General features: G+C 53.7%; 1 protein-coding gene across 7 annotated transcripts in view; it reads left to right on the top strand.

Moving 5' to 3' along the window:
- Positions 1-993: 993 nt before the first annotated feature.
- Positions 994-12,525, top strand: part of LOC118146822 (cadherin EGF LAG seven-pass G-type receptor 1-like) — a 37,560-nt gene continuing 26,028 nt past the window's right edge. For 2 of the 7 annotated variants that reach the window (XM_078339156.1, XM_078339155.1), the window contains exons 1-5: positions 994-1,064; positions 1,884-2,083; positions 4,746-4,929; positions 9,164-9,368; positions 10,231-10,398. In XM_078339156.1, coding sequence (XP_078195282.1) covers positions 1,952-2,083; positions 4,746-4,929; positions 9,164-9,216 — 369 coding nt within the window. In that variant the 5' untranslated portion in view covers positions 994-1,064; positions 1,884-1,951 and the 3' untranslated portion in view covers positions 9,217-9,368; positions 10,231-10,398. Of the gene's footprint in view, positions 1,065-1,208; positions 6,949-8,366; positions 9,369-10,230; positions 10,399-12,525 lie in introns of those variants that run through there. The other 5 variants (XR_013522770.1, XM_078339150.1, XM_078339154.1 and 2 more) reach the window with 4 other exon arrangements.

Here is a 12,525-nt window from a genome sequence, read left to right as displayed (position 1 = left end):
CAGTAAATACACAGTGCAGGCAGAGGGTGTAATAGACACAGGAACGGCACAGTGTGTACAGGGACGCCTGCCAGTCACACCCGGCCATTCCCTGCTCTGCCGCTCAGCCTGGGGCACTGGGACAAATGGCTTCATTGTTCATAGCATCAGGTGTCCCCTGTGAAATGGGGACAGTGACCATGTCCGCACTGTGAGGGACGCCTGGGGAGTCCAGTGAGGCAGCACAAGTAAAGGCCCAGCTGCAGCGGATCCCTGGCACATGGCATCATGGCTGCCCGGCAGATGGTGTTGCTGATTTCTTTTTTTTTTTTTTTTGAGCCGACGTCTCACTCGGTCACCCAGGCTGAAATGCAGTGGTGCAGTCTTGGCTCACTGCAACCTCCACCTCCTGGGTTCCAGCAATTCTCCTGCCTCAGCCTTCTGAGTAGCTGGTACTACAGGCGCGCACCACCATGCCCAACTAGTTTTTGTATTTTTTAGTAGAGACGGGGTTTCACCATATTGGCCAGGCTGGTCTCGACCTCCTGACCTCATGATCCACCCACCTTGGCCTCCCAAAGTGCTGGGATTACAAGCGAGAGCCACCACGCCCGGCCGCTGGTTTCTTCCTCACACACTTGCTCAGGAGTGCTGGCTGCTGTTTGCTGGGCGCCTGAAATGCCTGGTTGTCAGTCAGTGTTAAAGCAGCTTTGGCCATGGCCCTGGCATGAGGGGTGCAGACCCCTGGGGCCAACACATGTGCCCTGAGGGTGGGAGTCTGGATGTCTCTGAGGAAATGTGCTGCGACGTAGGGCCTCTCCCAAGCGTCTGAAGTCACTGGCCCTGCCTCTGGCTTTTGTAGGCACCACCGTGCCTCTGGGCCCTCATGGGGTTCTCACCGCCACACCATGTTCTGGGCTTGAGTACATTCAGATCAGGGATGGAAATACACCAGCATGGATCAACAATGTGAGTTTCAGGCTTTGCATTCCTGCTCTCCTTCCCCAGGAAATGCAGTTCGACGCTGGCTGCCCCCAGAGCTCTTCAACTGCACCACCGTCTCCTTCGTGGACCTCAGGACCGTGGTAGGGGCGCCTCAGGGATGCATGCTCAGCAGGGGCGCATGTGTGCTCGTGTATGCAGGAGAGTTTGCGTGGGCCAGGGCTCCTGGGCTGGGGAGTGTTGGGACAGCTGGGATGACTCAGGGATGGCCCCATGGGCTCCTGTGACTTGGGAGCATTGGCACCTGAACTGGGCACCCCCACATGTACTGTCCCCTGACACCGGCTCTGCGTCTTTGGTTCTGAGAACACAGGGTCCCTGCGTTTGACCCCATTTGCCCTCTGATCCTGCCCTGTCTCACGGGGGTTGTTCCTGGGTCTCCTACTGGCTGTCTCTCTCCGAGTCCTTTGCAGCCCACCAGCCCGTCCTTTCCATGCTCGAACTATCAGCAGTGCTCATTTTAGGGGTTTTGGATTTTTTAAATTTTTGATACAGAGTCTCACTCTGTCTCCCAGGCTAGAGGGCAGTGGCCCAGTCGCAACTCACTGCAACCTCCGCTTCCCAGATGGAAGCAGTTCTCCTGTCTCAGCCTCCCGAGTAGTTGGGACAGACAGGTGCGCACCATCATGCCTGGCTAATTTTTTGTGTTTTTAGTAGGGACGGGGTTTCACCATGTTGGCCAGGGTGGTCTTGAACTCCTGACCGCAAATGATCCACCTACCTCTGCCTCCCAAAGTGCTGGGATTACAGGCATGAGCCACCACGCCCGGCCAGGCTTTTGGATTTTTGAACTTCCTTTCTGACAAGGAAACTTGCACCAGACGGTAGTGAGTTTCTGAGTAACAGCAGGGACTGAAAGCGACCAAGTGTTTGCACACCTCGAGACTGCCTCCCTGTTCCAGAATGAGAAGCTGAGATCCAGGTGGACGGCGCCGGGGCCCTGCGGCTGGTGAGGGCGCTGTGCAACGCCATGTGGCACACGGCCACACTCTCCAGCACTGACGTGCGCACGGCCTACCAGCTGCTGGGCCGCATCCTGCAGCACGAGAGCCGGCAGCAGGGATTCGACCTGGCGGCCACACAGGATGTTGACTTCCACGAGGTAGGATGGCCGCAGGCCCAGCTCGGGGACACTCAGGGATGCCGGCAGGCGGGCGCTATGGGGCCGAGCATCGACCCCAGCTTGTAGAAGATGGTTGTGTCCAGAATCCCTGAGGCAAACACTCATTTTGCAAATGTGAGCCCCGGCAGGTGCGGCCCCCAGCTAAACTGACGATGAAGGCTAGGGAGTTTTCTGGGAGGAAACGCGCAGGTCACCGCCCCGTGGGTGATCTCAGTAGTGCCCAGAGTGTGGTCTAAGTGGCTTCTAAGAGGTTCTAGCCGGGCACAGGGGCTCACGCCTGTAATCCCAGCACTTTGGGAGGCTGAGGCAGGTGGATCACCTGAGGTCAGGAGTTAGAGACCAGCCTGACGGTGTGTGCCTGTAGTCTCAACTATACTCTGGAAACTGAGGCAGGAGAATCACTTGAACCTGGGAGGTGGAGGTTGCAGTGAGCTGAGATCATGCTACTGCACTCCAGCCTGGGCAACAGAGCGAGACTCGGTCTCAAAGAAACAAATAAATAAAGGTTCTAAGTGGCTCACCTGAATCAGCCCCCTCTCCCTTCCCCACAGCCTATGATGTAATATCATCCACCCATTTGACAGGTAAGGAAACGGAGGCACAGAGAGCTGAGGGGTTTGCCCAGAGGCACAGCTCCTAAGGGGCAGTGGGCTTTCAGAGGGCCACGCCTCTATCTCCACCCTCCCGCCCCATGTGCCGAAGTCGTCAGCCCCTGAGCACTGTCTGCTAAGAGACTCACACAGCTGATGTTTGGAAACGGCTCTTGGAGGCTCCAGAAGTTTCCTTTGACTTCTGGGCAGGTCTCTTCACCCATGCAGGACCCCCAGAGGAGTGCCTGTCCACACAGAGCCCGTGGGGGATGCCCCATTCCTCACCCCATTCACAGGGAGCCCTCAGGGACCTCCTCATCCATGCAGGCCTCACACAGGGCTTCCAGTCCATGCAGGGCCCCCCATGAGAGCTTCAGGTGTGCACAAGGCTCCCAGAGACAAGGCAGGGTCCTCTCGCTGGGATTTGAGTCCCAGCCTGAGAGTTGGGCCAGTGGCATTTGTTTTCCATGCGTGACTCTACAAACAAGTTCCCTCCCGGTTTCTTTTCTTTTTTTTTTTTTTTTTTTTGAGATGGGGTCTTGCTCTATTGCCCTAGGCTGCAGTGCAATGGCATGATCTCAGCTTACTGCAGCCTCCACCTCCTGGGTTCAAGCAATTCTCCTGCCTCCGCCTCCCCAATAGCTGGGATTACAGGCACCTGCCACTGTGCCTGGCTAATTTTTTGTATTTTTAGTAGAGACAGGTTTTCACTGTGTTGGCCAGGCTGGTCTCAAACTCCTGATTTCAGGTGATCCACCTGCCTCAGCCTCCCAAAGTGCTGGGATTACAGGTGTAAGCCACTGTGCCCGGCCCTGGTTTCTACCTTGGGTGTGGTCCCCAAACCCCTGAACATGGCCCCACACCTCCACCCAGTCATTCAGAGACCCCGAGGTGCAGAGGCAGAGGTTCACCCTTGGAGGAGCTGCCTGTGTGTCCACAGTGGCCTCAGTGGGGTTTGGGAGGAGTTCTGATAAAACCAGGGACGTCTCCACATGTCTTCAGCTTAGCATCTTGGGGTATATGTGGAAAAAAACCTGTGGCAGGGCTCACTCTGACAGTTCGGGCCTCTGGCAGCGAATCACCCACAGTCTCTCTAGTTTATGTGGTGGGGTTCGGGATGTATGGAAATCACACATTAAAAAATACTTCTTATCTATTTGAATTCAACTTTGATTAATGTTTGATCCTATTTATAAACTGAGACCATCAAATTCCCTTACGTATTTTAAATGGAATCATATGTCAGATATTTGATTTTTCTTTTTGTATTTCAGTTTGGCTAGCAAACAGATCTTCCAAGCATTTAAACAGGGCTTGTAAATCTAATAAATAAGGCCAAAAATATGAAGCATCTTGAATTCTCTGGATTTTTATATACTTTGTGAGCTATATAAAAATATACCATCTATTCCTCTTAAGATGGTAAACTTAAAAAAAAAAAAAAAAAAAATTGGAAACTGGGCCAGGCTCAATGGCTCACACCTGTAATCCCAGCACTTTGGGAGGCCGAGATGGGTAGAGCAACCTGAGGTCAGGAGTTCAAGACCAGCCTGGTCAACATGGTGAAACCCTGTCTTTACTAAAAACACAAAAATTAGCCGGGTGTGTTGGCGCATGTCTGTAATCCCAGCACTTTGGGAGGCCGAGGCAGGTGGATCACCTGAGGTCAAGAGTTCAAGACCAGCCTGGACAACATGGTGAAAGCCTGTGTCTACTAAAAATACAAAAATTATCCAAGTGTGGTGGCACATGCCTGTAATCCCAGATACTTAGGAGGCTGAGGCAGGAGAATTGCTTGAACCCAGGAGGCGGAGGTTGTAGTGAGCCGAGATCACACCACTGCATTCCAGCCTGGGCGACAGAATGAGATTCCATCTCAAAAAAAAAAAAAAATTATAAACTCATGTTAAAGCGCACAGTCTAAAGTACGGGGCCGGAATGAATGAATGAGCCCACTAGATGAGCAAAGGCTTTCAGGGCTGGTGTCCCTTGGTCCCAAGAGCCAGGCCTCCCTCCGCTGGCGGAGCACTGAATGCTGTCTGTCTAACCAGGACATCATCTACTCGGGCAGCGCCCTCCTGGCCCCGGCCACCAGCACAGCGTGGGAGCAGATCCAGTGGAGCGAGGGTGGCACGGCACAGCTGCTCCAGCACCTTGAGGGCTACTTCAGCAACGTGGCACGCAACGTGCGGCGGACGTACCTGCGGCCCTTCGTCATTGTCACCACCAACATGAGTAAGGAGCTGGCTGCAAGGGGAGTGGAACCCCGCGATCATCGGGGCTCTACCCAGGAGCTGGGCCCATGGGTGTAGCAGGTGGGCTCCCGGCCATGCTTAGCCACGCTCTTAGAAAAACAATTTAGGGGTCGGGTGCGGTGTCTCACGCCTGTAACTCCAGTATTCTGGGAGGCCAAGACAGGCAGATCATGTGAAGTCGGGAGTCAGCTCATCCGTTGACAGATGCCTGGGTCATGTCCACCTTTTGGCCTGTGTGAATGGTGCTGTTGTGAATGTGGGTGTGCAAATATCTGGGTCCTTGCTTTTAGTCTTTTGGGTGTAGAGCCAGAAGTGGGTTTGCTGGGTCATGTGGTAAATCCTATGACCCAGCCTGGCCAACATGGTGAAACCCTTCTCTACTAAAAGTAGAAAAAGTAACCAGGCATGGTGGTGCACACCTGTAGTCCTAGCTATGCTGGAGGCTGAGGCAGGAGAATCACTTGAACCTGGGAGGCAGAGGTTGTGGTGAGCTAAGATTGGGCAACTGCACTCCAGCCTGGGGGACAGGAAACTGTCTCAAAAAAAAAACCAGCAGCTAGGCCTGTTTCCTCATCTGTGAATGGAGTCTTTGGAAGACAGTCTGCAGTGACTCACCCATTGCTCCCAGGGGCCAGGTCCCAGGCTTGGGAGATGTTGGGCCATGATCTTGGGTGTCCAGCCGGCAGGTCCTCCAGACCCTCAGGTGTGAGACTCTAGAAGGGTGGGTGTCAAGGGTCCTGCCTCCAGGCTCACTGCAGACAGGTGTAGGTACACGTGGGGTGCAGGAAGCTGGAAATCGATTCTGTTCTAAAGATGGTCAGTCAACCAGGCGTGGTACTTCACACCTGTAATCCCAGCAGTGTGGGAGGCCAAGGTGGGCAGACTGCTTGAGCCCAGGAGTTCGAGACCAGCCTGGGCACTGTAGTGAGACCCCTTCTCTATTAAAAAAATAAATAAATTAGCCAGGTGTGGTGGCATGCTCCTGTATTCCCAGCTACTCAGGAGGCTGAGGTGGGAGGATTGTTTGAGCCCAGGAGATTGAGGCTACAGTGGGCTGAGATTGCACCACTGCACTCCATCCTGGGTGAGAGAGTGAGACCTGGTCTCAAAAAATAAATATAAATAAATAGGCTGGGCACAGTGGCTCGTGCCTGTAATCCCAGCATTTTGGGAGGCTGAGGCAGGCGGCTCACTTGAGGTCAGGAGTTTGCGACCAGCCTGGCCAACATGGCGAAATGCCATCTCTACCAAAAACACAAAAAATTAGCCAGGTGTGATGGTGCATACATGTGATCCCAGTACTCGGGAGGCTGAGACAGGAGAAGTGGTTGAAGCTGGGAGGCAGAGATTGCAGTCAGCCAAGATCACACTGCTGCACTCCACCGGGGGAGACAGCGTGAAACTCCATCTCAAAAAACCAATTTTTAAAAAAATTAAATAAATAAATAAGGCCAGCCAATCAGTGTGACAGTTGTAGTCATTTTGAAAACAGCGACCGGGCACAGTGGCTCATGCCTCTAATCCCAGCACTTTGGGAGGCCAAGGCAGGTGGATCACAAGGTCAAGAGATCAAGACCATCCTGGTCAACATGGTGAGACCCCGTCTCTACCAAAATACAAAAAATTAGCTGGCATGATGGCACGTGCCTGTAATCCCAGCTACTCAGGAGGCTGAGGCAGGAGAATTGCCTGAACCCAGGAGGCGGAGGTTGCGGTGAGCTGAGATCGCGCCATTGCACTCCAGCCTGGGTGACAAGAGCGAAACTCCCATCTCAAAAAAAAAAAAGAAAAGAAAACAGCAAGGGTTCAAGACAGCTGTGGGGGTTATGTCTGATTAAAGGAACTGTGCCCCCAGTTCTTGCTGTCAACATCTTTGACAAGTTGAACTTCAGGGGAGCCACAGTGCCATGGTTCGACGCCATTCAGGAAGAGTTCCCCAGGGAGCTGCAGTCCTCTGTCTCCTTCCCAGCTGACTTCTTCAAACCACCTGAAGAAAAAGGTAAAAGCTCTTAGAAATCTGCTGCTGCCCTCGACACCCCCAGAGTTCTGGGAGGGGGAGGCCCCTGCAGCATCCCAGGAGGGTGAATACGCCATGCTCTGGGCACTGAAGATCCAGGGCTGGGGTGTTCTGAGTGTTGGCCAGTGCCAGGTCCTTTTGGTGGCCATGGGTTGTTTCAAACAAGCGCTTAGGTACAGGTTGAGCACCCTAATCCTGAAATCTGAACTGCTTCAGAATCTGAACCTTCTGGAGCACCAACCTGACACTGGAAGGAAGTGCTCGTTGTAGCATAAGTATGAATACTTAAAAAAAAAATCCAGGCTGGACGCGGTGGCTCACGCCTGTAATCCCAGCACTTTGGGAGGCCGAGGTGGGCAGATCACCTGAGGTCTGGAGTTCGAGACCAGCCTGGCCAACATGGTAAAACCCCATCTCTACTAAAAAATACAAAAACTAGCCAGCTGTGGTGGCAGGCACCTGTAATCCCAGCTACTCAGGAGGTGGAGGTATGAGAATCGCTTGACCCCAGGAGGCGGAGGTTGCAGCATTGAGATGCACCAGCCTGGGCTATAGAGTGAGACTTTGTCTCAAAAACAAAAATCCAAAATGTTCCTAAGCATTTCAGCTGATGGATACTCAGCCACGTAACTGATAATGTGAACAAGAAAACAGAACTGAAATTTGTGTGCACGCTGGTTTTCGGTGTGCAGTGAAAAGCTGCTGCTAGCTGGGTACGATGGCTCACACCTGTAACCCCAACCCTGGGAGGCTGACATGGGGAGGATCTCTTGAGCCCAGAAATTCAAGAGCAACCTGGGCAACATAGGGAAACCCCATTTCTACCAAAAAAGTTTTTTGTTTTTTTTTTTTAATTACCTGGGCATGGTGGTGCCCACCTATAGTCCCACCTACTCAGGAGGCTGAGGCGGGAGGATTTCTTGAGCCCAGGAGATGGAGGCTGCAGTGAGCTGTGGTCATGCCACTGCAGCCCAGCCTATGCAACAGAGAAAGAACCTGTGTGGGGGGTTGGGAGGTGGAAGGCCGCCTTTAAATAGAAATAAAAATTTTAGAGTCACCTTCCCCTCCCTGAAAGAAACAACCACAAAACCCAAACCAGAATGCCGTCTGTGTATGTGTAGATCCTCAGTCCTGGGTTGAGATAGGTGATACGAAACAGTATAAACATTTCGAATTTTCCTAAGGTGCTTTTTCACAGATCCATGACAATCACTAAAAACGTCCCAAAATAAAAAGGACATGAAAAGGTAAACCCCTTAATGGACCGTTTAGAATCTGAAACCTTGTGACTAAAGCGATTTTGTCAGGTATATCTCGTGTCATTAAAAGAGGGGTGACTGATACGGGGCTGTGCCTGAAACTGAGAGGATGAGGTTTGAAACTGACTAGGCCCCCCCCCCCCCCCCCCGCCCGCCCCTGCAGCCAGCTCTCTCTGGAACTAATAGAGTGAGAACTTGCTCATTACCAATGGGAGGTACCAAGCCATTCATGGGGGATCCACCCCTGTGACCCCCAACACCCCCGACCATGTGCAGGTCTAACGCTGATCACATTTCAACGTGAGATTTGGAGGGGCCAGTCATCCAGACTATATCAGATACATTCATGTTGAAGCAGTCCATCTCCAGAACTCTCTTCATCCTGCAGATCTGAAACTCTAGCCCGCAAAACGCCAACACCCCTCCCCAGCCCTAGTGCCCACCTTGCTTGCTTTCTCTGAATTGGACTCCTCTAGGGAACTCCTATAGGTGGAATCACGCAATTATTTGTTCTTTTGTGATTGGCTTATTTCACTGAGCGTAATGTCCTCTAGGTTCACGCATGTCGTGGTAAGTGTCAGACTGCTTCCTTTTGAAGGCTGAGTAATATTCCATTGTGTGGATGGACCACGTGTGTTTATCCTCTCACATGTTGATGGATGCCTGCGTCGTGTCCACCTTTTGGCCTGTGTGAATGGTGCTGTTGTGAACGTGGGTGTGCAAGCATCTGTGTCCCTGTGTTCAATCTTTTGGATGTAGAACCAGAATTGGGCTTGCTGGGCCATGCGGTAAATCCTATTTTTGATTTTTTGAGGACCTGCCATATTGTTTTCAGTGGAACATCTGTTGGTTTGTGAGAAATGCCTGTTGGCCCTGACCTCAGCCTTGGAGAATGCAGGTGTTCCCGCCAGAGTCCTCACGCTCTGCTCACGTTGCAGAAGGCCTTCTGGGGAGACCGGCCGGCCGGAGGACCACCCCTCAGACCACGTGACTGGGACCGGGCACCGAGAGGGAGGCTCCAATCAGCAGGCGGAGGCGACACCCTGATGATGCTGGCCAGTTCGCCGTCGCTCTGGTCATCATTTACCGCACCCTGGGGCAGTTCCTGCCTGAGCACTATGACCCAGACCACCGAAGCCTTTGGTAAGGCCCTGGCATGTGGACATGGGGAGGGTCCGTTTCAGAGGTCCCCAAGGCTTCCACAAGTCAAAATTCTGATCTTGATCAAGCACAGGTCTTCACAGCAGCATTTCACCAGGACCCTGGCCCAGAGACAGAGACCACTGCCCTGCGGTGTCCCTTGGAGGGAGGTTCTGGGTCTGCCACTGGATGCCATCCCCTGGAGCACCATACACCCTTTGCCTGGGCTTATCCCAGTGCTTCTGCCAGAAATGCCCCCTCCCCAGCATACACCCCATCTTGTGCCCTGAGGGGGACCCCATGCTGTCCCCACAGGCCCTACCCGAGGCTGTCGTGGGTGGTGCCTGCTGCTGGCCCTGGGGCTGCTCAGCCCGTCCCGGCTGGAAAGGATGGATGTCGGGAAGCAGCTTTGTGGCCCCCTCAGTGGGAGCAGCCCGAGCCTCTGCCTTTCCTCCTTTTGCAGTTTCCCAGACACTTCCCTGACTCTGGGGTCCTCGTGATCACATGGTTCTCAGTGACCGGGTGATTCACCCCTGAGAGCTGCCATTATTCTGCTGTCTTTGGACATTTAAGCCACCACCTGTTTGTCTGCCGTTAACTGTTTTGACTATAATGTCTTCGCACCTGTGCCTTCTGTTTCTTTTTGAATTTCTGACCCGAAGATGACACATCTCCCTGTGGGCTGTGTCAGTGATAAAACCTGCACATTGTGCAGGGGGATGAAGACATTGTGGGGCCTGCGGCTCTGAGCTCTCTGCATGTGATTCTGTGTCCCCTAGAGCCACATTCGTGGCATGTCCTCAGGGCGTTTGTGTGAATGTTTCCTAATCATGTCTGTCCACATGCTCTGGTTTCTTGACCTCAGGCTGCCTCACCGGCCCATCATTAATACCCCGATGGTGAGCACGCTAATGTACAGTGAGGGGGCTCCGCTCCCAAGACCCCTGGAGAGGCCTGTCCTGGTGGAGTTTGCCCTGCTGGAGACGGAGGAGCGAACCAAGCCCGTCTGTGTGTTCTGGAACCACTCCCTGGTGTAAGTGTGGCGCCGGGAGCCCCACATCCCCATGTGAGGACTTTGCCAAGTCAGAGCACCGCAGGGTTGGGGGATCGGTGGCAGAGCGTCCCACGAGGATGGTCCCTTGTGGCCTGTGTCTCCCCTTCCAGCCCCTTGTGGGGCAGTCAGCCTCCTGCTCTGCTTCTGTGGAAGCATCAGAGCCCCCCAGATGCCCACACACAGACATACACAGACCCGCACATGGAGACGCAGACATGCAAACACATGCAGGCCCACACACACATGCAGGCTCACACACATATGCAAACCCACAGGCGCACACAGATGCACACACACAGGTGCACACGCACAGGTGCAAATGCGCAGGTGCACATGCACAGGTGCACATGCACACCCACAGATGTACACCCACAGGTGCACACGCACAGATGCACACCTGCAGATGCATACTTGCAGATTCACACATGGATGCACATGCACAGATACACACCCACAGATGCACACACACAGGTGCATGCAGACTTACACGTGGAGAGGCAGACATGCAGGTGCACAGAGAGATCCCTCAAGGCTGACACCCAGGAAGGGGCTCCTCACCTGCCGGACTCCCGAGATGCAGCGGCCACACTAGTGTATTGGCCAGTTCATTGCTGGATAAGACAGAGACCTGTTCACACATGGGAGGGCAGACCCAGAGATTGGGCCCAGGAGCCCTTCTGCTGACAGTGGGAACCCTTAGCTATGTGTGCAGTCCCCATACCAGACAAGGGCCCCGATCCTAGTCTTGCCCAAGAGGCCGACACAGCCCAGCTTTGGGGACTGGCTTTACCCCCAAGAGGCCACATCTGGCCACAGCACAGGCCAGAAGCAGCATCAGAGAGTCAGCCAGCAGAGTGGCGAAGGCGGGAGGTGGTGCGCCCGAGTCTGTGTTTCAGCATGTGTTCCAGTGAGGGAAAGGTGTTTTGTAGTTAGAAAAAGCAGAATGACATTCTCACCCACACGTGAGAGTAGGTTCAGACTCGCGTGGCTCAGCTCTCCTGGGAGCCGGTGGTGTTTGTGCTTCACTTTGCCTTTTTAGCTGCAGGGTTTATGTGAGGCCTGGACTTCTTTGAGTTGCTCTGTCTTTACCAGGAGCTTGCCTCTACTCTGCCGGTTCATTTTCACTTTTGCTATCTCTGTTTAGAAGAAAACACTAGAACTGGGGAGTGGTGGGAGGATGGGAGCACAAGCTGGTGGGGAGACCCGATGTGTCTCCACATACTGGGAGGGAGTGCCAGGAAGGGGAGACACCATGCAGGACTTGGGGAGTCAGAGCGTGAGCACCCCCAGGCTCAAATCGGCCGAACATTGTGTATCTGGTGGCGTCCATGCAGCGGGAACACTCCCCCCTCCCCCCACCACCATTCTCCTGGGCAGAGTGGAGAGCCATGAGTGGCGGCTGTGCGGGGGGCCACGCCGTGGTGAGCGAGCTCATGCCAGGAGCCTGTTCAGCCCAGCCTTCTTCTCCTGCTTCTGTGCCTTCGAAGTCCTAGTTAATGAGCAACCAGCACAGTACCTGGAATGCAATAGGCGCTTGGCTTATAAAGGGGAGACTAAAGGAACCCCTTTCACCACGAGGGACGTCGGGCCAGCCGTCTGTCCTGGGCCTTCATCTGCATCCTGGCAGTTAGCTCTGGCTCTGATGCCCTGCTCTCTGCTTTATGCTGTACCTGTTAGTCCCAGATTGTAAAGTTTATGGCAGACATTAGTGTCCACGTCCCATTTTACAGGCAAGCAAACTAAGGATCTGAGAGGTGGTGTGATTTTCCGAGTCTGGGAGGGCAGGGCCCTGTCTGAAGCTGAGACACACCTGATAACAGCTTGCTCTCTGGGGCTTCCCATCAGGAAAGCGGAAGTCCCCATGGGGCCCTGGCTTCTGGGCAGCTCCCATAAAACATTGTTCAATCTGAAGATGCAAGTGTCAGAGGAAGGCAAGATGATCTCGTGAAAGCGTCTGTCCTCAGAAGGAGACAGGAGTGCATTGCAGCTCTGTGAACCCCAGTGGGCGGTTCCAGCAGCAGGGCGTGTGGTGGACGTGAGACGGCCCTGTTTGAGTTTTGCTGCCAGAGGACACATAGAACTTGAACTTCAGAGGCTGCTCCTTGG

This window comes from Callithrix jacchus, chromosome 1 (genome assembly GCF_049354715.1).
Source record: "Callithrix jacchus isolate 240 chromosome 1, calJac240_pri, whole genome shotgun sequence".
Classification (NCBI taxonomy): Eukaryota; Metazoa; Chordata; class Mammalia; order Primates; family Cebidae; genus Callithrix; species Callithrix jacchus.
The sequence above is the reverse complement of the archived record's forward strand: the minus strand, read 5'-3'. Positions and strand labels throughout refer to the sequence as shown.